At 43.2% G+C, this 25,193-nt stretch overlaps 1 protein-coding gene across 1 annotated transcript in view; it reads left to right on the top strand.

The window, feature by feature from the left end:
- Positions 1-12,085: 12,085 nt before the first annotated feature.
- Positions 12,086-25,193, top strand: part of MMP16 (matrix metallopeptidase 16) — a 240,854-nt gene continuing 227,746 nt past the window's right edge. Inside the window, exon 1 of the mRNA XM_024206072.3 lies at positions 12,086-12,558. Coding sequence (XP_024061840.1) covers positions 12,427-12,558 — 132 coding nt within the window. The 5' untranslated portion in view covers positions 12,086-12,426. The remainder of the gene's footprint in view (positions 12,559-25,193) is intronic.

Here is a 25,193-nt window from a genome sequence, read left to right as displayed (position 1 = left end):
GACATCAAAATCTGATTTTTCAGACCACTTCAAATACTCACTTAAAGAGACATAGAAAGGCAACAGGCAATGTGTAGTTTAAGGGGAACTTACAGGGAGATGACTCTTCTTTCTCATTCTATTCTGGTCCATTTCTTCATTCTTGTATCAACATATTCCTGGTAATCTCCCTTTGAAAGATATGGCCCTTGATGCCATCATGTAATGTGCAATGCTGAGATCACATCATTCTGATTGTTGACTTCATCCTCCCTTTCCCCATCTCTGTTACTTCATCTTTTCCTTGGCCTTTGCATCAACCAGGATGTTTTCAGGATGGCATCATGTTTCCTCCATTCACTTTGATGTCTCAATCTCTCTTGCTTTGTACATGTAAGCAATCTGACCTCTCTCCATGTCAACAGAGCTACTCGATCTTCCTCTTTCAACCAGACTCACCACTTCTTTATTCCTTTTTCTACTTCTCTGATTGAATATCACCTCCGTTTGCACTCCTAGTTCCTTATTATGTATGGACCAGTTTGTGACCGACTTTTACATGGGTTTCACAATCATAGTACAGAGACTGCTCTCACCTTGCACCTGTGGGGTGCAAATTGCTCCCCCAAAATGGGGAGGAAACCAGCCATGGTTTGGAGGGGGTGTGGAGTAAGATAGATGCACAAGGAAGGATGCATGAAAGTTGCAGTCTGGCCCCCTCACTTCTCCTCCAGTCTCCCCCTTACTCCTTTTTTCATATCCTTTTATTTCCTTCCTCCATTTGAGGACACGTAAAATAGTCAATGGGTAACTTTTTGTTAAGACATGGCTTGCAGTAGTCCTATAGATTACCTATACTGTCTACACAGGAAAAAAAGAAATGTGGTAGCAAGTCTCCGAACCTGGATCCACTGACTTTAGGCTCGTGCTGCAGGGCTAAAAATAGCAGTGAAGGCATTTGGGCTCTGGCTGGAGCTCTGAAACCCAGCAAAGGGTAGGGTCTCAGATCCCAGACTCCAGCCCAAGCCACATGAGCACAAGTTTGGTTAACTCAGGCTCTGAGATTTGCTGCTGCACAGGCTTTCTTTTTTGTTTTGGCTTGATTTGGCTTTTTTGCTGTGTAGATGTAAGTCTTCTACAGATAACAGCCACAGTAATAGACTTCAGGGTAGACTAGCCACTACATTAGTCGTTAGTTGTGTAAGCCTCAGGAAATCTCAGTGCACCCTTGGGAATACATTGCCATCTGTACAAAATCTGAAATCTGTAACGTTTTAAAACTTACTATTGATGACCAGTGAAATATTCAGTGTTACACAAAGCACTTGCATTAGATGTGCTGCTTGGTGTATGTAGGAGTCCTAAAAAACATTATGATGAAATGGACAATAATCAGAAACATTTGAAAGCAGGGAAATCTAGGTTTCCAGTCTGGTCTAATACATTGACTAACAGCATCACCTCAAGCAACTCACTTGGCCAACTTGGGACTGTGTCAGCAGTACTGTGAAACTGGGTAAAAACACAACTTTGAACAAAAAACAGATGCAGCAGCTGAATCACTTCTTAGAAAAGAAGAGAGAATGATTCATTTTTGTTTCTGTCCAAACCAGAGCTGATGTCTCTGGCCCAAATATCACAGATGCAGATGCAGTGATTTCTAGCTCTGTGTTTTTAATCTTTGATAAATCAACTTAAAGTTCATGCAGTGCAAGATTCCATGTGATCTCCTTGGCAATGTGAAACAGTATCTTGGCACAATTTCCCCCTCGTAAGTCCCTTTCTCATAGTTCCATACACAGAGGAGATCCTCTGCACATGGGTTCTTCCCTCCCCACAGGTGGATCAGCCACCTACTGGGCCCCATCTAAAAAGGGAGGAGTTGGGGAGTCCCTGGATCAAAAGACTGAGCAGGTTAGGGAGGTGGCTGAGATATGAGGGGGATGCATATCATCTCCCTTCTAGCTCCAGGGAGATTACAGGGATAAAGGAAAAGCCTTGCTTCTCACACAGTGGGGCCCCGGGAGAAGCTTGAGCCATGGGGAGAGGAGTTGCTGAGAAGTGCAGAGCTGCAGCAGATGGCGCTGGCCTCCTCAGAATCTTTGGAGGGGGAAATTCAACCCTTAAAGCCTAATCCCCAGTCCATACTTCTGCATAATTAGTTGCATAAAGTGCTTTTGCTTTGCTTTCTTCTCTTCACTGCAGGCTCTTTCCTTGAGCTGAAGAAGTTCCCAACTATGTTGTATTGGAGTTGTCATGACTAATAGTTCTGTTTACAGGTTCAAAATTCACTTTTCATGAATATTCTCCAGAATTTACTTAAAATTAGCTCCCTCTGCAAAAAAAAAAAAAAAAAAAAAAAAATCCTGCCAGTTCTTCTAGTTCACTAGAATATTGATAGAAAGCAAACACAAACAGGAAATGAGCACAGCTGAAGTGAATATGTTTAAAAATTGAAGTGGATATTTGCAGAAAACCTTTCCTCTATTCACCAGCTCCAGTTAATGGAAGTTACTTGCATAAATCCCATAGCAATATGAGAAGGATACATAGCACAATGTCATGCTTCTTCATGTCTCATTTTGTGTGCTGTTTTAAACAGCAGGGTTGGATACTTTGCTCAGCACAACTGTACTTTCTACTGCAGTACTTAAACCAAAGGTCCCCGGATTACACCATGAACCATGAATGGCAGTGACACAGGAACACTTTTTACAGTGGGGGTGCTGAAATCCAGTGGTCCACAAACTTTTTACTTTGCACCCCCTTACCCCTGTCCGTGCCCCTTCCCCCCAGAGTTGAGGCCAGGACTGGGCCATGGCTCTGGGAAGGTGGGGGGATGCAGAGAGGGGTAAAGGGGCTGAGGCTGGGACCATAACTGGGACCGGGAGGAGAGCCCCAGGAAAGGGGCTGGTGGCAGGCGGGAGCCCGGGTTCAGGGCTGGCAGCAGAGCCCCAAAGTGGGGCCAGCAGCACAGGGACCCTGGGTGTGGGGTCAGTGGCCCGGACCCCCCACAAAACCTGGGGGTGCTGCAGCATCCCCTCACCCCTAGTTCCCACGCCTATGATCAATGGCTGGGGGGTTCAGAGAGAGCTGAGTGGCCATATGATGGGGGCTCCTCCTCCTTGTTTCCACCTACTAAATGCATTAAAAGAAAGCTCAAAAGGATAAATATTTCCTAATCATAATTATTCTAGCAGTGAAGCAATTGCTTTATTTGCCACAAAGATTTTATTCAGTTGCTAACAGGAGTGGAAGTGGTCCCCAAAACAAATCTTTATTAACACATGGCTAGTGCTTTGAAAAGGTTTGAGATCCCCTGGTTCATGCCATGAAAGGTCAATGGGGCATCTTACAAGTGATCACTTTCTGAATTATAGTGTCTGCAGAGGGTGAACTTCACCCTTTCCCCCTAGGTAGCACTGACTAGTAGAGGCAGAGTTCGGATGCTGTACAAGTGATGGTTATTATTACACCCAATGAACTATGAATTTCTGCAAGTAAGATCACTTCTGAAAGCTACACATGCTGTACTTATCCAATAGTAACACCCCAACCATAGCACTGTCCTCATCTCACTTATACTAGCAGGTCCTTACCATCCCAATCAAGTACATTTTTAACCATTAAATGAAAAGCTTGTTTCCTGAAGCAAAAGAAGAATGTGTGCTCTAACGGGCATCAAAATGAGGGAAGAAAGTATTAATATTTCAACCACTGTCCCACTGAACAGTCAATGGGTGAGCATGCAGTGATACCCAACGTATGAGGATCTTTCCATCCAAAAATTAAACTAATATAGTTGGAGAAAACTTTAAATTGTAGTAAATAATCTTAAGGTATGAAGTGGACAACTTAAAATATGGCCCAGGTATATAATCTACCCCCTTGAGATGTGGAAGAAATTACTATCTATAGGAAGGAATAGTTCTATATTTTAATGTAGATCAAAGACACATTTTGTTCGGGTTTTGACTTCATTAACCCTTGGTTATAATGTATGAAAAATTAACATTACATTTTACTTCTGTAAAAACTTGATGAGAACATAATTTACACAGACGAGTTAAGAGGCTTTTTTCCCCCCATCCACTCTTCATGAATTATCCCAGATCTTCAGCCCACATCCTTGCCCCTCTTCCCCCTTTCCTCCCCCCTCCCCCAAATTACATGGAACTGATTGGTATCTGTAATGCATGGAATGGAAATATTCGTTACCATAGCAATAAAATGCCTTGGTGGAGATCAGAGCACTCATCTAAAATGTGTGGAGCAAAAAGGTTACACAGATTTTGGGCCTGAAGCATTAAAATAAACAATGTGAAGAACTGATTGTATTCTATTGAAGGGTCAGAAGAATGAAAATATCTGAGCAACCATTAAATTACTGCGGTGCCCGCTGCCATGATCTCAAGTATCACCAAGGAGTTTGGTACCCAGAAAATGCATATCTGGTGTCTAATACTGTATTTTTTCAAAGTAATGGTTAAAAAATATGTGGTATATGTTGGCGTACCATGTCACCTATATTTATTATCCTCTAAAACAGAAAAAGTTAACATGGGGTCAAGAAACTGTATAGTCTGTTTAGGAAAAAGACTTTAATTTTGTTAAATGGCTAGTAAAAATGCTTTCTAAATGTATAACAGATGCATTCTTGCACCCAAGATAAGAAATAAATAAATTAGATTTAAGCACCAAATTCTGCGGACTGTGAAGTTACTTGGTATACGTATTGGTTTAACCGAAGGAAAAACTTAGCCCTCAAAATCATTATTGCATTCCTCGCCATTTATATTTTTTACCTGCTCTTGTTGGATACTTCTGTGTGACATGCTGGCAATGTACATGGTTGTACTGTGCTATGGGAGACTATCCAGGTCAAATCTAGGTGTGTAGACATTCAAATCAATGGAGCTATGACAATTTACACTAGCTGAGGATTTGCCCTGTAAAATAGAATTTGACCCCTTTGGTGTATATATCTGTTTTTACACCCATTAGACCTGAGAAAGTAATATTGAACAAATAATTTATTATATATGTTTCACCTCTTTTACTGTTCATGAACTATCTGTGAACAGATTGCAACATTATCAAATGTATTTATTTCTCAAAATTATTTGCAAATGTCTTTAGCAAATGATTTTTAGTCTGGAGATCCTTTGCAAAACAGTTTATTGGGAATGTTCAAATGTTCTTTAGTCACCTAATTCATTTGATTGATTTGAAGAATGTACCCAACTAATAAAGTACACATTTTGAATTGCATAATTGATTGTAAAATTAGCAATTTGAAATGTGACTGATCACTTACACAATTTGAAAATAAACTCCCACTCTGTGAATAATTTTCATTTTTGTGAATATTTCCACTAGTAAAGCTTGTTCACAACATTTTCAAAAGCCAACATAAAAATGAACACAAGAATAGTCAAAGCAATTTTAAAAGAAAATTTAAACTAATATATTTTTAGCATTTACTCAGCTCTATTATTTAAATAACAAAAGAAACACAAACTGTATAAAGAAAAATAAGAGTTCTTTGAAACCATTGTTTTGCACATTCAATTCTATATATATATATAACACATTCAATTCTATATATAACACATTCTATTAAGCACTATACATATTCCAACATCACGGACACCTGCACATATGTCTGTGTGATGAGAAAGCAAGAAGTATGTGACTTACAATCCCGAATTTCCCTTCACTTCTTGTCAGATCTCTGGTTATCTATAATGGAAACCTGAAACTCTACTCTTCATATAAAAAAAAATGTGTGCGCTCTCTCTCTCTCTCTCTCTCTCTGACCTATGCCCAGGTGCGTGCACACACAGTTGGAACCTTCTTGATGTGTACATTACAACTAAAGCCACTACTTAATTCTAATAGTGCTACTTTCATCCTGCTGAAATCCCCCGTGTTTCTTTCCTAGCCAAGTCAGGGCCCATTCCTTCAAGGTCCAGAGCACTTCCTACAGGACACCATGTGCCTTCAATGCCCCCCCATTTCGGTAGCTAATAGAGCTAGTTAGGAATTTTCCTTCAGAATGATTTTCCAACAGAAAATATCCTTTTTGCAAAATTGGAAATTTTGTTAGAAAATTTATTTTTTCCATCAGGAAAATCAAAATGACAGCTCCCCCTGGAAGGCTATTGTCAATTCCACTTTCAGTGGCCAATGTCATCTACAGTGCTCAGCCTGTTGGCTTCCCCCACAGACAGAAAGTCAAACTGACTGACAGCCAGCAAGATGGAAAAATCCCATGTTGGTTCTCCCAAAATGGATTTTTTCTGAAAATCCCTTCCCATGAAAGTTTTCATTTAGAAATTTTTGTCCCCATGTGGGATGAATTAAAAAAAAAACATGGCATTTCAGAGGAAGAACTTTCCATTTTTCAACCTGCCCTAGTAATTACATTTACTGTAAATCCCCATTAAAATTAATGAGAACTAGGCATCCGAATCCTCTAGGCAGCTTTAACAACCTTAGCCTAAAAGTATGATTGCACTGTTTAGAAGCCTCTGTGAAGTTAAAGGTCATATGATTATACTGCCTCTTCTTACCCAGGCCTAGCTGAAGGAAATATGCTTCAGTTCTTTATTGGGGTGTCTCTTGATGGTAGGAGTGTGAAGTGTTGTCCACTCTTGCTATTTTATTATGAGTCTTGCAATATTGGGGGGTGGGGATGGTTTTTGTTTGTTTTGAGGCCTGATTTGTGATTTTTAGAACACTTGGGTTGGCAATACTCACTGTTTAAAAGTTCTTTGATTTCCTAAGGTTGCTATTCATTTTTGTAAGAGGGCCAGCTGCCTCCTGAGTACCCCCTCATGGCCAGAGGTCACTCAGCAACATCCTGCCTTTGTTTTTCCCTCCTTGGAGCCTCTAATAACTCTCTCAGTCCAAAGGTAATAAAATCATTCCCTTTCTGGGGTCCAGTTTATTTAGTTCTCTGTGTACATGCTGGCCCTTTTGGCCTCCCAACCCAGTTCAGTCTCTCTCTCTCTCTCCCCTTAAGTAAGCAGTTCCTAGCCCTCCTTCCTAGAGCTGGGTACTATCACAGTCACTCCCAGGCTTTTCCTGGCTGAAGTCCAGCATCCTGGCTTTGACTACTCAACTCCCTTAGGATCAGGGTCTTCCTGGCAGGAGCCTTCCCCCTTCTCGGCAGCTTCCTGTTGCCCTTTATAGGGGAATTTGCTGCCTTCCATCCATGCTGTTAACATGGCACAGATGGCCTGGAGCAGTTCTTTCAATGATCCTTGTGTAGTGTCTGCTTGGGGTGGATTTCTTTTTTTTAATTATTATTCCTTTCTCTTTGTATATGATAGTGTATAATATTTTGATAATGGTCTTTTATGTTTTATGTGAATAAAGGTGTTTTTCTTGTTACCTTTCTCTCTCTCTCATATGTATAATACCTATACATATCCCATCGTAAAACTGCATTGTGAGGATGTTAAAGCTGCCCGTTTAAGCTCTCAAAATTCAAAAACATATGAAGTTGAAGTTGTACATGCAACCTGAATGCTGCTCCCTTGTGCATATGCATTCCTATGCAGTCTTTGGTTACATGATCACCTACTATTTCTCAAACAATACAATAAAAATACATAATTTTGGAGTCATGCACTATGAACCTTCTATGAGGGAAGGGCTTTCCTTTGTCACTTGCAGGCCTGTCTGTAGGAGATAGGTACCACTCTCTTAGGTGGGTTCTCTCCCTCGCTTCTTGCAGGTTGGCTTCTTTACATGTTTTTTTGCAAGTGGACTCTCTTCAAATTAGTTTCCTATTATTAATGGTGCCCTCTTCTTACCAGAACAGTGTGGAATTTTCCTTCTTTAAATAGTTCCTACATTGCTCCAAAATCTCTCACAAGTAGTCTATACATTAAAATGGTTTTACTCAGGAGCCCCAGGTATTCAGTGATTCTGAGGCCAGTGAGTTTACCTCTTGGTTTACCCTTTGCAGTAGACCTTTGCTCCAGAATTTAAGCTTTCATTAGACAAGTGTTTTGCTGTCATGGTTGCAAGGATATCTGATGTTGTCCGATTGCAAGTGCAATCTGATGCACTGTTGCCTTCCCAAGTTTACAGCACAACAGCTCTGAGAGGTGCAAATCAAACCATTCATCTCCTTAGCTATTAACTGAAACCTACCGATTTTGACTTAAATGTCAATATTAACTACTTTATTGCTCAAGTATCAGGGGGTAGCCGTGTTAGTCTGTATCCACAAAAACAACAAGGAGTCCGGTGGCACCTTAAAGACTAACAGATTTATTTGGGCATAAGCTTTCATGAGTAAAAAAATCTCACTTCTTCAGACCCACGAAAGCTTATGCCCATATAAATCTGTTAGTCTTTAAGGTGCCACCGGACTCCTTGTTACTTTATTGCTGTTCATTTTGGCAGAAGCATCCAGCTCAAGGGCTCACACCATAATCCCCAAATAACTCTTTAGTAGCCAAATGTCAAAACTGTGCCACTAGCTGTCAAAACCGCAGCTTCCACCAACAACTTCTTATTATAGTGTCAATACAAAAACACTGAAAGCTGATAACGTGGCGGAGGAGGGGGGAGGGAAGTGTACAATGAATGTAATTTGACAACAAAATAAACAACATAGGAACAATTTAGCATGGTAGGCTTGTTTGTTACTTTTTAATTCATTCATTAAAAAAAAAGTCCATTTTAAAATTTAAATTGAGCTGCTGCAGAATTTCCATTCCTCTGCACCTGGGTGCCACAAAATGCAGGAAACATGCCTCAGAATTTAGGTGCAGCTTGATACAAAGTTACAGGGGCCTTATCCTTGTCCCATGAAACCATGTATGGGACATCCCATCCTTTGTTTTTATCCTAAATAGCTGCCTATTTGCTTCTTTCTTGACCAACTGGCATCCTCTGGGAGATCTGTTGACACTCTTAGAAAACTTGTAGGAGTTTTTGTCCCTTCACAAATTGTTCTGCTGTGCAGGAAGATTCTCTCAGGCCCCCTAGCTGCTGGCTCCTCAGGTTCTGTACGAGTCACCTGTTGCTACTGAGCATTATTTATTTTTATTTGTTTCTTTCTTTAGCTTTTAACAACACTTATCTCATACTCAAGGTGCCTCACATAAATTAAAGAGATGATATTCAACACAAACTATTATGATCTTACAATCATTATTGAATTGGCATTACAGCATTACCACAAGCTCAGTGAGTAATCATTGCCACAATCCCAGTGCCATCTGGTTCATTTGTGAGTGCTCAGGCATAAAGAGCCCTTGAGTTGAAGTCACAAATGTGGAGAAATTGCTGGGAGAGCCGATGTTTAGGAGCGCCTGTGTTAGGAGCGCCTGTTTTTAAACTCCACATAACAAAAGCGGAAGAGTGGAGATTATGCGGGCAGGGAAGAGGAACCAAGAGGAATAATTGTTTTACAATTTAGAAAATAAAATTAAATGTGAGGATACACGCAGACTAGGTGGATAGCACGTGACTTAGGAATTTGAATGCACTCGTGGGATTTCCATAGTTACACTCCATTCTCCATAGCTACAACTCCATTCTAATAATTTTTAAAACATGTTTTCATGAAGTAATTAATTTTTACTAATGTTACCACATTTTTCCTTCAGAAATTTTTCCTTTCTTAATGTATCTTTTTCTCTATCTTTTGTAGTGTGTTTTTCCTCAGTCCTAAATTTCGTACTCTGCTCTACAGCTTCTGGACATTAGATGTAAACACCACCATATCCCAGCTATCTCGGTGCTTTGCAGAGATCCTCATGTGGATGAAGAGCACATGGTGAAAGTCCAGCCTCTCTGTCACAATCACCCATAAATACACTGTTGTCCCCAAGCTCTTTCCCTATATACACAAACACATTTTCTCTTGCCTCCTGCTCTGACACAAACTCTTGTACCCTATTCCCTTACAGCTCCCCCATTCTCTGTGAGGCACTCACATACATTCCTGTCCCCAGTTTGCCCTGTTCTATTGCATATAGGTTCTTATTCTGTGCTCATCATCATAGTATCTGAGTGCCTTCCAGTAGCACATTAAGCAGCTTGACTAACATCTGTCATGTGTTTGGTGTTTTGCCCTCTCCACATGAGGAGAAGGATGTGCAGCTAAGTAATTTTTTGTGGTAGCTTTTCTTTGTTTTTTTTTTGGGGGGGGAGGGGTGTTATTTTTTTTTCATATATATATATATATATTTGTGATCCTACTCCACCACACACACTTCTACTATTTGTTCCCCCATACAAACACTCCTGACGGTATTTCTCTCTCTTTGAAGATCTCCCTTGCCCTACACACTCCTGGGCCTCTTCTCCCCAAACACACATATTCATGCACTCCTAGTCTGAACCATTCCAGTTTTTTCAACCCTAATTCAATAAGGTTTAATTAAATAAAGTTTATCTTCATCCCATAAAGTTTGTTTGGGATATTACAGGATATTGTCAGTCACTCACACTCTGATGAGGATAATAGACAGCATTGGGCCAGTGACATATCCTTGTGGGACCTCAGTAGAAACACCCCATTTAATGACCATTCCCCATTAACATTTACATTCTGATCTCTATCATAGATTCCAAGGCCAGAAGGGAACACTGTGATCATGTAGTCTGACCTCCTGTACAACACAAGCCGTAGATCTTCTCCAAAATAATTCCTAGAGTATATATTTCAGAAAAAAATCCAATCTTCATTTAAAAATTTGGCAGTGATGGACAATCCAGTGTGACCCCTGGCAATCAGTTCCAATGGTTAATTACTCTTTCTGTTAAAAAAAATTTATGCCTTATTTTCAGTCTGAATTTGTTTAGCTTCAACTTCCAACCATTGCATCAGGTTATGTCTTTCTCTGCTAGACTGAAGAGCCCATTATGAAGTATTTGTTTCCTGTGTAGGTACTTTTAGATTCGAGTCATCCCTTAACTTTTTTTTGTTAAGCTAAATAGACAGCTCCTTGAGTCAGTCACTGAAAGGCATGTTTTCCAATCCTTTAATTATTCTGGTGTCTTTTCTCTGAATCCTCTTCAATTTATCAACATCCATCTTGAATTGAACTGGACACAGTATTTCAGTGGTGGTTGCACCAGTGCCAAATGCAGAGGTGAAATAACTTCTCTACTTATACTCAAGATACTCTTGTTTATGCATCCAAGGATCACATTATCCCTTCTGGCAACACTGTTGCACTGGGAGCTCATCAGGGAGCCATATGCAGTTTTTAATCCATTTACTATGCACTACATTGCTTTTGTATAATGCTGATTTTTTGATCAGGATGTGTGGTCAAATACCTTACCGAACTCTAAGTCTGTTATTGCAAGAGTTTATCAACCAAACTTGTGATCTCATTACAAAAAAAAATCAAGTTAATTTGACAGCACCAATTTTCCATAAAATCAGTCTTGTCTTGAGGTTGCTCATAATGACAAGTGTATCCAGAGCTATATAGTGAAGGTCTATAAAGAGAGCTGTGTAAAGGTAGTGTGTAATGAGGGATATATAAAGATAATTATATTACAAGTGGACATTAGGGAACGTATCGAGAGATTTATACGAAAGGTGCATATAGAAAATTGTGTAGAGGTTTTCTTAGCAGGGAGGGGGCTGGGCAGTATATAGACACAAGGTTAATGTTGTCCCTCACATACAATTTAGTGTCACAGTACACTTGGCAAGCAGGGCAGTTTATGAAAAGGGAGAAGTGGGCTCCAACACATTCCTATGAATTGAGGGATTTAAGGAATTTACAGTTTTGTCAAACTTCATTGGGCAGGAGAGTTCCTAACTAGGGATTGTGTGTGTGTGTGTGTGTGTGTGTGTGTGTTAAACTCACTCATCCCACTGCCTTTCTTGGAAATCTGTTCAAACAGTTCTAGCAGCTTGTGAGAGAGCTCCTGCTTTAGAGGGGGGATCAGGTCCATTCCAGCACAGACAGACAGTAGCCTTTCAGGACTGTCTCCTTTAAGATGTATGTGAGGAGGCTGACTCTGGAGGAGGAGTTATGTAGATTACAGATGAACATTCTGGAGTGGAGGCGAGAAGAGAGAGGAGAGGCACAAGCACAGGCAGGGCAGGGGAGCACAGGCAGCCAGGCAGCAAAGGCCTTTCCGAGCAGGAGGGGGAGGAGGAGGAGGACACAGAGGCGGCTGCTGTGCAAAGGAAAAAGCCTTGCAGGAGCTGCAGCTGTACTTGGACGCCACATTCCCTCCTTACGGGACTGAGGATGAGTAAGAGCTGACCCTGCTGCTGCTGCTATCTGTGTTGTGGAGTGAAGTGTCTGTTTCTTCTCCTCCTCCTCCTCCCCTGTTGTGGGTGAACCTGCATTAAAGGTTCTTCACCAACACTGGGGACTGTTTGTTTGTGTAAGGGGAAGGAGAGAGAGCAGAGAGAAAGAGACTCTTCCATCCACTGAGGCGCAGTTCACTATGATCTTACTCGCATTCAGCACTGGAAGCCGGTTGGATTTCGTACATCATTCCAGGGGGTTTTTCTTGCAAACCTTGCTTTGGATTTTATGTGCCCCCGTGTGCACAGCGGAGCAGTATTTCAATGTGGAGGTAAGATCAGCCGGGTGTATGTGTGAGTGTGTGTGTGTTTCCTTCCTCCTTCCCTTTCTTCCGAAGGCTGTTCCCCAATATTTGGGCTGATTCAGTAAAACAGCTCCCCAGCCATGTCTCCGGAGCAGCCAAGACACACATGCACATTGGCTTTGCTTTCCTGCAGCAGCCAGCTCTCGGATCCGAGTTCCCTTGTCTGATGGATGCCTGTTAGCCGGAGAATCCCGTTATCCTCGGCAGCCCAGAGCTAGACCACATCATTGTGCCCGGGATATGCCGGGAAGATACGAATCCCGAAACACAAGCCAGTGGCATAATAAAAGGAGCAAGGGTATATAATACCCAGACAGCTCGGAGAAAGCTGCAGGGATACCTTTGACTTCAGATGTCTTGCTGTCTTAAACAAAGGGGAAAAATAAATGAAAGAGAGTCTAATGTGGAGGAAGGGGGGAGGGAAACTTGATATGTTAGTATATCTCCTTGTCAAATATTTAAGCACAAAAGCTGGTCTTTTTCTCATTTAAGCATGACTGAATGCTTGTTACTAGAAATGCCTAAATAAATGCCATTTAGGTGCGACTAAAGTTGGAGGGTGGGGAGAGCCAAGAAGGAATTAGAAAAAAAGAAGAAGTAGAAAAGTGAATTAAAATGAATAGCTTCCCAGGCAGGACTAACCCTAGGAATTTTGCTGCCACAGTGAGATTTCAGTGTATGCCCCCCATTTCCAACCCCTATTCTAATCCACCCCACTTTTTCAGTTTTTATTTTTTATGTTATGCTTTCCATTAAGAAATATTTGTTACTATGTCTCCTCTGTGCATATTCTTCCTTCCTTTTTTTCCTTGCCTTTCATGGTGTATCTTGATGCATCCTTTTCTGCAGTTTGGTTTCCTTTAATCTGATTTTTCAGTACTGTATAATACTTCCCTCTCTTTTCTTCCCATCCACCCCGGTCCTTCACCTTCCTTTCTTTCTTGTTCTGTGTATGTCTCCCTACTTTACACATTTCTTTCATTCTCTCGCTCACACTATAATTCCATTCTTTTGTTATCTGCCCATACTCCTCACTTGCTTCTCTCCCATCCATCCTGCTTTCTGAACTTTCTGCTGCATCCATAGACCATACAGACCATTTGTTCCTATCTCCAGACTGTCTCTCACCCACACACTTGTATTCCCTGAACTCTTTCTCTAGCACAAATATACTCTTGTCCCCAACATCTCTCTCTCGCTCTCTCTCTCTCACTCTCTCACACACACAAATGCACACACACACACGCACACACACACACACACACATTTCCTCTTTCTCTTACATAAACTCCTGTTCCCCTAGCTCTCACCCACTTACATACATTCCTGCCCCACAATGAAGAAATCTCCCTCAGACGCACCCCTGTCCCATATCTCCTCAACCCCAGACACATCTGTACTTCATATCAATTATGCCTCATCCAAGATCTCCCCAAACACACCTGGTGTCTTCCACAAAAAATCTCTTCCAGGGTAGACATTGGGTCTACCCCCAAAAATCTCCCCCCAGACAGACCTGGTCCCCTTCCCCATCCATGTTCCCCCCCCTCCACACACACACTCGCTCACTTCTAGTCTCCCCCTGCACACTGTTGGTCTATTCCTCCAGGATCTCCTCCCATACACAATACAAGTCTGTCTCTCCCTCCTCACCCAAGTTCACCTCTCCTGCACACCCACTTCTGGTCTCTTCCCATCCCAAGATTTCCCCACTGATCCAATACTAGTCTCTCCCTCTCCACCACCAAGAGTTCCCCCCACCACACACATTCTCCAGGGGTCACTTTCCCAAGATCTCCCCACACACACTCGTGGTCTCCTCACATCAGTCTCTTCTCATGTAATCCTGGTCTCTCCATGCCATCATTAAGATTTCCTCCCCGCTCAAAACTCCTGGTCTCTTTTGCTCCAAGATCTCTTCCTCTGCCATTTCTGGTCACTCGTCCTCACCACCAGTATCTCCAACACACACACACACACACACCTTTTCTCTTTCCCCTAATATTTCCCTCCCCCTTGTGTTAGAGTGTAAATTCTTTGGGACAGAGACCATGTCTTTCCATCTGTTGTACAATATGTAGCCCAATGGAGCCATGATCCTGATTGTGGCCTTTGGAGGCTACTGCAATATAAATAATAACACTCACTTCTAGTAATTTTCTTCATTTCCCTCAGTATTTTTCCTCGCATGCAATGCTGCTCTGTTTCCTTCCCCCTAATGTTTCTCCCACCCTTCCGAGCTGACGTGCACATTTTGATTCTTCTCTCAACCATGTCCCCCGCTACACTGCTACTTTCTCAACTTCATTCTTTCATTGGTGGATATAAAAGGAAGCATAGAGGAAGAGAGGAGACAGCTTTGTGTACCCTTTCCTGTCTTCCCTTAGTGGCCCCCTGCTGGGGATATAAAAGAAATTTCAGCTACAGAAGAACTTCCTCCTCCCTTTGTAGACTTATTTGCTGGCTGCTGGTTCTGCTGGAGAGATGGGCAGTAGATGGAGTTATGGTGGGAGGAGAGAGAGAATGTCATAGTCTAGTGGGGCACAAAGGGGAGGCCAACCACAACACGTGAGAGGTTTTCAGGGGAAAGAGGAGAAGCCAATTTATTTTTTCCCCTCTCTTCGATATGGAAAATAGCAGATTTTGAGGGGGAAGAACCGTACCACAAGGAAGGAAAGCCGAAGAGAGGGGGAAAGTGCTTGTACTCATGAAATGCCATTCAGGTTCTCTATTCCTTTAGAGGTGTCTCATCTCCTGACCCTCCCCTTCTTCCTGAAACAAAATGTGTTCCATGCTAGCACTTCCAAGGTATTTTCATATCCTCACAGCTTTTCAGTTGTCTTTTGTTGTAATATCGAGAGGTGCCACAATCACAAAGCAGAAGGTAATGTGAGGCAAAGGACTTGGCAACAATGTAGTGACACTGTGCCATACAATTCTGTGCGTCAGCATCAGACCCATAAAACACTTACACTCCATAATAAATCAGTAAAATGGAATATGACAAATTCATTCCAAGATCCATTAAAATACACATAGAAATTAGGGTGCCTTAAAAAACTAGTGCCAGTTCGGTTGAATTCAGTTCCACTGAATACATGTATTTGGAAAACAGACTGTGATGTGATTATTTTTATGCTAATTGAGGTTTCATGTGAATTTAGAATTTTATTTTTTGATTTTTATACTCTCTGATTATAGTAAAATTTGGAGGAAATATTGATGATAGGTATTGAACATTGGAAATTCTGACTGATATAGTCTAACATTTTAGGTGTTGAATAAAATTTGTATAGAAATGCTGGCTTTCTTGGTTTCCAACTTGAGTTTGTAAGACTGAACCAGAGCACGTCTCAAGGGATACTACTGAAGTTCAAAGAGATTAAGTGTAGGTATCATCTTCTAAGACAAAAAAATAGGCACCTGAACTTTATAATTGGCATGACCATTTTTTAAAAATCATATTGGTTGTTTGTAAAACTTGTTCTTGCTAAACATCCAGATGGAAGTGGGTGAAGGTTCTGCTTCCAATGATAGCTGACGTGTAATTTCTGAAACACGAATGTCACTGATGACTTTCATATGGTACATACTGTTTTAATAACTAGACGTAGCTGAGTATGATGTAGGTCAGAGTGAGAAATGTAAATGACAGTCATTTATTTATTGCGTTAACCATAGTATTGCTCTCACACGCTCTCTGATGTCAATGAAAATTTTGCAGTGGATTTAGATAAGGCAGGGCTGTAAATCCACCATTTATTTCAAGTATTCATGAGTGCTTTGAGTAACAATATTTGAGATCTAGGATTCATGTAAGACTAGTTTTAGGAAGTTTTAGCTTTTATTTTCAGAGGTTCCTGGTCATCACTGGAGTTTTGGAGATCACTTTCTAAGGTGTCACCTGCATCAAAGGTTAGGGTTAAGGTCCAGATTGTTAATTCCATATTACTCACATAAGTACTGCCATCAAAGTCTGAGGTTTACTTGTGTGAGTGATTGTGCACCAGAGGTTTTCAGTGTTTCCCTAATTTTTTAGTTCAGTCTTACTCTACAAGTCAGATGCATCAGTGGGATAGTAAATGGGATAATAGCTATTAACAAAATATTTAAAATTCCGATTTTATCCTACTAATTGAGAGAGCTTTCAGTATAGAATTCTTGTAATGACCTGGCTGGATTTTCCCCTTTGAAAATCTATGTAGGATAATGGATTTCCCAGGCAAACAATTTTTTTCCCACTGGTTCTTCATTATGTTAACTGTTTCTTGCGTTACTAGATACTATATATTTCTAGTGTTTATAGGCAATTTCCCTGTTAAAGACCCAAGCAGAACTCTAACACTCATAGGGTAGTTACAAATATTAAAGAGTAGAATGTGACCCTTAAACTTGTAATTTTGTTGATAACTATTTTCCTAAAGCTGACATTTTCTATAATTTAAGAATTTCTGTAATTATTTTTATTTATATTGTATTAACAACAGTTTCACCTTTTTAATAGGTGTGTGTGGGTGGGTGGGGGGGAGGGGAGGTATCAAAACCCATTGAAACAAACTACCTATATCAAAAGACAGGGTAGGAGCACCTTCCTCTCCCCAACTCTCATCCTGCCTACCCCATCTCATGTTGAGTAGCCCCATCCAAGTTATTGCAACTATGCATGTGAGTAAGGAGTACTGGGTGAAGAAGCGTTTGGAGGATCATGTCTAGTCTCGCTAACTGCATCAGTGTTGTGGGAAATACTAGAGGGAAAAGTATGGCTCATCATCTCTTTTCTAAAGCAGACTGTTATGCTATATTTTCCGTCTTCTATTGCTAAATATATATGCTTGGGTCCCTAAGGGGATTTTAAAGTGAGTCCTATTTTAGTATGAGCAACACCTTAAAACAATACAACCTTCTTTTTCTCCTTCCCTCCTTTTTAAGTAAGTGTGACAGTTAAATTGCTTATTGTGGAACAAAACACAGTGGAATCAAAACTTCAGAGAAATACTGTCTGTTAGCATTTTTCCATGGTAACAAGCAGATGAGAACCTCTTTGTTTTCATTGTTAACAAACTTTACAATTAGTGTCCTACTCTTGCTGAATGGTAATACATGACCTTTTCATCCCTACGCGTTGGGTTTTTATAAATTTTAAAAAACTGATCATTTTAAATCTTCAACCTGTAATTGTAAGGGAATAAACAATTGGGAAGAAAAAAAAATCTGCCTCTTCCCTTTTATATGCTTTTCAACTGGAATACTTAATTAGAATTGCAAGTGCTATGCGGTATTGTAATAAGAGCATGTTACTGAGCAAGCCCGGAAAATACATGTAAAGAAGGAGTTAAAGGTATTCCTGACATTACACACTGCCATGTGTATTGAAAGGAACTTGATAGGCCCTTCATATTGTTTTTATTTACAAGCATTACACATTACATTCAAGTATTTTAAGGGCCCAGTCGTGCACTCCTTACTCACTGAAGTTGTGGGTATATTTATAAAAGGATGCTGAAGGACCATTTGTTAATATTGACGGTGGGTGTAGCTAGCTGGATGAAGTATATTACTCAGTAGAGAATTTAGATATAATGTAGTATAATCAGTACTTACTTAGAAAAAGCAGGTACAAAGAAATTTAGCTGTAAAGGCTTCTGATGAACAGATCTATATATCTAGCATTGTGCCGCAGCATTAATATAAATGGATGTTAATCAGAAAGTTATAGCTCAGGTAGCTAACGGAAGGCTTTTCACACTCTTCCATCATAAAAGGCAGATGGTACTATGCAATGAATTGGCCTTCCTTTCAGTGAGACTATGAAATATGCATGGAGATTATTGTTTGGATTATTGCATTGCCTGCTATAATTCAAAACATAATTCCTGTATTTAAGAATACCAACAGATTAATGTACTACTGGAGTGAAATATTATTTATTATTGGTATTACAGGAATACACAGGGGCCCAGTCCTGGATCGATCTCCATTGTGTTAGGCAATATGCAAACACAAACAAAGATGGTCCCTGTCCCAAAGAGTTTACACAATCCAAGTCATATGTTAGTTCTTTAGGGCTTCTATGGTTTTAATGACAGGGAACTATTTAGAATTAGAATGAATCCCATCTACCGTTACAAATAGTCAATTGTTTAGTATTTGAACATCAAATCCATTAGTAGCTCTCAGTTTTATGAAAGAAAAGGTTTGGTTAAATAAAGTATTTTGTGAACATTGCAAGATAAACATAGCAAACTGCAGTGTATTTATCTTTTATTTCATAAGATATTTATAAAAGAATTATTGAATATATTGTCCTAAAAATTCAGCTTCCATCACGCAAGAGGCCATCCTACAGTAAAATATTGTGAAATTAATACATTACCATTCATTGTTTTCTCAGAGTGGGTATACTATTTTTAAGTGGTTTAAGATTTATGCCTCTCTGTCAATTTTATTTGAATCCATCTAAAAGGTCAGTGCTTGCTCTAGGCACCTTAATTCTGCTTATGCACTTGGCAGGGCTCAGTTGTAAGAGTTTATAAAGATAAAATGGTGAATTATATAGTTTCAAAACATTTTAACCTGTATCTGTTCTCTCAGTTTTAAAGTCTTTCTCTTTCTTTTACCTTAACTCATGATTGTTTTATGGTGTTAAAATCCTAGAAGACTTCTTCTTCTTGATGTTGTTTGAAGATACTTAATATAACTGATCTTTTTAATGCTCTTGTTTAATCATGAATGCTGTTCACCTCTCCATATTGGATTACAGTTTATTGCCTGACCCATTTTCCATCTCCACTCCCTGCCACTCACCATAATGTGAGGGGGTGGGTTGACTATGCTTGGTTTGATATCTCCGGTGTGTCAAATGACAGATTTGGTTTCAGTTTGTATTAAGAAGACCTATATTGGAGTTCCAAACATGATTTTGCTTGCTGCAGAAATGGATTTTAAAAATAATTATGTCAGAGAGAGCTTTATCTTTTAAAGAGAGGTCATGTTATTTGGAACCTTTCGTTTATTTATTGGTTGCTTGGCAACTATTCATTCATGCTACCGCTTATGACCATTCATTATAAGCACATTTTACTGTACAGTAAGGACAATTACACTGTAACAGCTTCTTTCTGGGAAGAATTAAAATTGACAAACTATAGAAATGGAAATACTTAGTTATATAATTTTATATGTTGATTGAAACTGTTGTGTACTGTTTCTGTGTATTGACAACAGCTGTTTTATACCACTCGAGAAGTGACTGCCTTTTAGTGATGGGTGAAGTAATTCTTTCATACCTCTTGGAGTGTTATAAGACATAAGTAACTAATGGGCTTGATCTTGTATTTTTTGCACACTCAAATCTCCCATTGATTCCACAGGCAGGTTTAACCATCTGATCCAGCAAGGATCCTATTGATTTTAATGCATTGAGTATTAAAAAAGAGGCAGTCAGAAACCTTGCAGGATCAGGCCTCAGATTTCAAGTGTTGCAGGCTTGCATCTGGTGTTTGAAAAGTGCTTTAAAATCCTGAGCTAAAAAGCAGTAAATAAATTTTATTACTACTACAGTGGAGGTATGGCTGAAACAATGAGTCACAATATTTTCTGTAGAAGATTCAGTGGAAAACAATGGAAACTTTCATTGCGGTGTATGATGACAGATGAATAAAGCATATGATTTTTGTATTGTGGCGGAAGATTATTTTTGAATAGTTTTCTGGTTGTTCTTTATGGGCCAGCTTGTGTGGATCTGCAGTGGGAAGGGGTAGGGTGAAAGGATCTTTACTCCCGCACCCCCGCTCAGTCCCTGCATACTGTCAGGAACATAGGACTGTTTCCTACATGTGCTCTAAAGGATGCCCAGCACACCAAAGCCATAGGGAGGAGGTGGGTCTGTCTCTGCCCTCACTACCCAATTGGCCTGCAGATGGTGTAGCCCAGGGGTTGGCAACCTATGGCACGTGTGCCAAAGATGGCACCTGAACCGATTTTTAATGGCACGCTGTGACCGCTGCTGGCCCCGCTCAGCCCGTTGCCGAACCCCGGCAGCGGGCTGAGCGGGGCTGACGGCCGGGACCCCAGCAGGCAGGAGCGTGCCATTAAAAATCCTGCCTGGCCCAGCCCGCTCTTCTCCGCCCCCCCGCCCACCGCTCTCTCTGGCGGGGGCAGGGGGAGAAGCAAGCTTGGTCCTGCCGGCTGCTGCTGTAGGGCCAAGCTTCCCCCTCCCCCACCTCTTCCCCCAGCGTGCTGCGTCGTGCCCCACCTCCTCTCCCTCCCTGCCGCCAATGGCCCTTGCGAGGGAGGGGAGAAGAGGAGCCGCAGCACCCTTGCTGCTCAGACTGGGAAGGAGGCAGAGAAGAGGCAGGAGCGGGGCCTTGGGGAAGGGGGGTGGAGGCAGGGCGTATCCCTCCAGCCCCCTGCCGTGAGCTGCTCAGGGCAGGGGGCTGGGAGCACCCCCCCGATCCCAGCCCACCCCCCAGCCCTCTGCCCTGACCCTTGCACCCCCTCACACTCCAGCCCCCTGCACTCCCCCCACGACCCCAGCCCTGACTCTGGCACCCCCCACACATACCCAGTCCCCCCACACCCCATGCCCTGACTCCTGCACCCCCTCACATGCCCCCAGCCCTCTGCCCTGACTCCTGCACCCTCCTCACACACCCCCTGCCCTGACTCCTGCACTCCCCACACATACCCAGACCCCCCCACACCTCCTGCCCTGACTCTTGCACTCCCCACATCCCCACCCTGGGCACCAAACGGGAGCTCCTGCACCCCCCCCCGCCACATTCCCACCTGCACCTCTCGCACCAAATGGGAGCTGCCCAGGTAAGCGCTCCACACCCAAACCTCCTGCTCCAACTCAGCCCCCTCCCTCATTCTAGCTCCTGGCCAGACCTTGCACCCCAACCCACAGCCTGCTCGTTCACCCCCAGCCCTGTGCTCAGTGCACCCCCACCCTCAGCTCAGTGCAGAGAGAGAGGAAGAGAATGGTCCAAAACCAGGGAGAAGGTAGGTACCCACGCTGTGTGGGCAGGGCCGGGACCCCAGACCGGCAGCAGGCTGAGCGGGGCCGGCAGCTGGGACCCTGGCTGGCAGGAGCCAGCGGATGGAACCCCAGACCGGCAGTGGGCTGAGCCGCTCAGTCCGCTGCTGGTCTGGGGTTCTGGCTGCCGGCCCCTTGCCAGCTGGGGTCCTGGCCGCAGGCCCCGCTCAGCCCGCTGCCAGCCTAGGTGAACAGAACCCCAGGCCAAAAGCAGGCTGAGCACGCCGGCGGCGTAAGATCAACATTTTAATTTAATTTTAAATGAAGCTTCTTAAACATTTTGAAAACCTCGTTCTCTTTACATGCAACAGTAGTTTAGTTATATAATATATAGACTTATAGAGAGAGACCTTCTAAAAAACGTTAAAATGTATTACCGGCATGTGAAACCTTAAATTAAAGTGAATAAATGAAGACTCGGCACACCACTTCTGAAAGGTTGCCGACCCCTGGTGTAGCCTGTGCATCAGAGAGCTGGGAGAAGGATTGTGCCCTGAGGAATAATCCCTCCCTCCGATTCCCCTGGGATGGTGCAACTCCACCACATCCTTTCCTTAAGGGCTGTGCTTATACGGCACACTAATCCTAAATGCTGTAGGATAAGTCCATGTACCTCATCTGCAGTTCCATCCGCATTTTCCCTGATATGACACAGTTGATTCTGTTTCAGTAAGATGACTTCATTCATCCTTCTCCTCTCCCCTCCCCAATCTTTTATCATTACAAAATATCAAGTTAGTTTCACACCTTTGTGTAGAAGACTGTCCTCAGACAAATCTGCCCTTTGATTATTTCCTCACCTTCTGGAAGAAAAGCCGACTTCTTTGTTTCACTGGTCCTGTTTGTTTTTGTTGGCCAACAAACACATCTCTGCCCTCCAGTTGGGGATGCAGGCTGATAATGGGGAAAATTCCTCTTTCAATGAAATGGCAGCTAAGGGGCAAAGGGAAAATGACCAAATACTTAGCGCAGGGGTGGGCAAACTTTTGGGCCTGAGGGCCACATCTGGGTATGGAAATTGTATGGCGGGCCATGAATGCTCACAAAATTGGGGGTTGGGGTGCGGGAGGGGCTGAGGGCTCCGGCTGGGGGGTGCGGGCTCTGGGGTGGAACCAGAAATGAAGAGTTCAGGGTGTGGGAGGGGGCTCTGAGCTGGGGAAGGGGGTTGGAGTGCGGGGGGGGTGAGGGCTCCAGCTGGGGGTACAGGCTCTGGGGTGGGGCTGGGACGAGGGGTTGGGGGTGCAGGAGGGTGCTCCGGGCTTGGACCAAGGGGTTCGGAGGGTGGGAGGGGGATCAAGGCTGGAGCAGGGGGTTGGGGTGCGGGAGGGGGTCAAGGGTGCAGGATCCAGGCGGCGCTTACCTCAAGCAGCTCCTGGAAGCAGCAGCATGTCCCCTCTTCGGCTCCTACATGGAGGCGCAGCCAGGCAGCTTGGCGTGCTGCCCCATCTGCAGGTGCCGCCCCTGCAGCTCCCATTGGCCATGGCTCACGGCCAATGGGAGCTGTGGAGCCCCTATGCTCACCCTATGCATAGGAGCCGGAGGGGGGACATGATGCTGCTTCGGGAGCCGCGCAGAGCCACAACACTGGCGGAGCATTGCAAGCCCCTGGTTCCAGTGCCAGAGCGGGGCAAGCCCCGGACCCCACTCCCCGGCAGGAGCTCGAGGGACTGATTAAAACATCTGAAGGGCCAGATGTGGCCCCTGGGCCGTAGTTTGCCCACCCCGACTTAGAACATGGATAGGTAATACAACAGAAAAACAAGCATCCCTTTTATGGAAGGGAACACTCTTCTTTGACAGGTCTAAATGGATTTTCATGCAATGTTCCAGGGAGAAATTGTCTTCACTTTTGTGCTGTGTCTTGTCCCTTGGATGACAATCCTATTGTGCTACCCTTCCCTGTTCCAGCCTTGGGTTGCTTGATGTGCTGTTAGCAGAGCTGTTTAACCCTGTCTTCTCCATGAAGCTGAAGCTGAGGTTGTGGCAGTTTATTGACATGCAGTGGTTTGGATGTTGTACAAATCTATCATGATGAAATTTCATTGTTAACTGCAAGTAAAATTAATGATCTGTCTACAAAATAAGACTATTATATTATAATTAATTGATATCACCTTGGTCAATCAGTCCATCAGCCCTCACAGAGAGAGCGCTGATTACAACAAGTCTTTCATTTTGTTCTAGCCCAGTGGTTTTCAAATTGCGGGTCGTGAACCAGTACTGGGTCGCGGAATGTAAGGCACTGGGTTGCGACCGCTCTGGTCAGCACCGCCAACCAGGCTGTTAAAAGTCCTGTTGGCAGTGCTGCCCGGCTAAGGCAGGCTAGTCCCTACCTGTCTGACCCTGCACTGCGCCCCGGAAGCGGCCAGCAGCACGTCCGGCTCCTAGGTGGGGGGGCCACAGGGCTCTGTGCGCTGCTACCGCCCCGAGCACTGGCTCCGCACTCCCATTGGCTGGTTCCCGGCCAATGGGAGCTGGGGAAGGGGACACGGTGCCTGTGGGCAAGAGCCGTGCGGAGCCGCTTGCACGACTCCACCTAGGAGCCAGACCTGCTGCTGGCTGCTTCTGGGGCGCAGCTTGGTCCACGGTGCCAGGACAGACAGGAAGCCTGCTTAGCACCCCCGCTGCGCCACTGACTGGGAGCCTCCTGAGGGAAGCCCATGCCCCAACCCTGTGCCCCAATCCCCTGCCCCAGCCCTGAGCCCCCCCAAACCCTGAGCCCCTTCCTGCACCCCAAACCCCTCATCCCCGGCCCCACACCAGAGCCCTGACCCCCTCCTGCATATCAACCCCCTACCCCAGCCCAGAGCCCCCTCCCACACCCTGAACTCCACATTCCCAGTTCCGTTGTGTCGTGGGCATCAACAATTTTCTTCAACTGGGTTGCCAGAAAAAAAAGTTTTAAAACCACTGTTCTAGCCAGTCCTTCAGCCACCCGCTGGCCAGGTTGTCAGTGGCACCGGACACCCAATCGGTATGGTTCACCGCAGCCAAGAACCCCTGAGCGATCTGCCCACCTCAGCCTCCCAAGTAGCTGGGATTACAGGCATGTACACCGAACCCGGTATTAAAATTAGTAATAGTATTAGAATAGCTAAATCTACAGAATGATTCAGGTCACTGAGACAGGGCTGTTCTCATTGCTTCTTTATAATTTGAAAAATGTGTTCTGTTTTTTAGTTTCCTGACTGATAGTGAAGTGCTGTATTCTGATGCTACTATAACTTCTTTCTACAACATATATAAAATGATTCATTTTTCTCTGTATCTTCCATATGCTTTCAAATGGAAGAGGGGAGGCAGTGTGGTCCAGTGCTTAGTGCACTGTTCTAGGAGGCAGCAGATTTGGTTTATATTCTCACTGTTCCTTTCTGTGACTTGGTCAAGTCAATTTCCCTTTTTCTGTGCCTCAGTTTCTCCATGTGTAAAATGGGAACACTGTTGCTTCCCTTCCTTTTTAAAGTGCATGGAGACCTACAGATGAAAAGTGCTATAAAAGAGCTAAGAATTCTCTTTCTTTCTTTCTTTCTTTCTTTCTTTCTTTCTTTCTTTCTTTCTTTCTTTC

The sequence above is a fragment of the Terrapene carolina genome, unplaced genomic scaffold (assembly GCF_002925995.2).
Source record: "Terrapene carolina triunguis isolate 2854851 unplaced genomic scaffold, T_m_triunguis-2.0 Scaffold58, whole genome shotgun sequence".
In the NCBI taxonomy this organism is placed as follows: Eukaryota; Metazoa; Chordata; order Testudines; family Emydidae; genus Terrapene; species Terrapene triunguis.
Note: the sequence above shows the minus strand (reverse complement) of the source record. Positions and strands in the feature narration are given on the sequence as shown.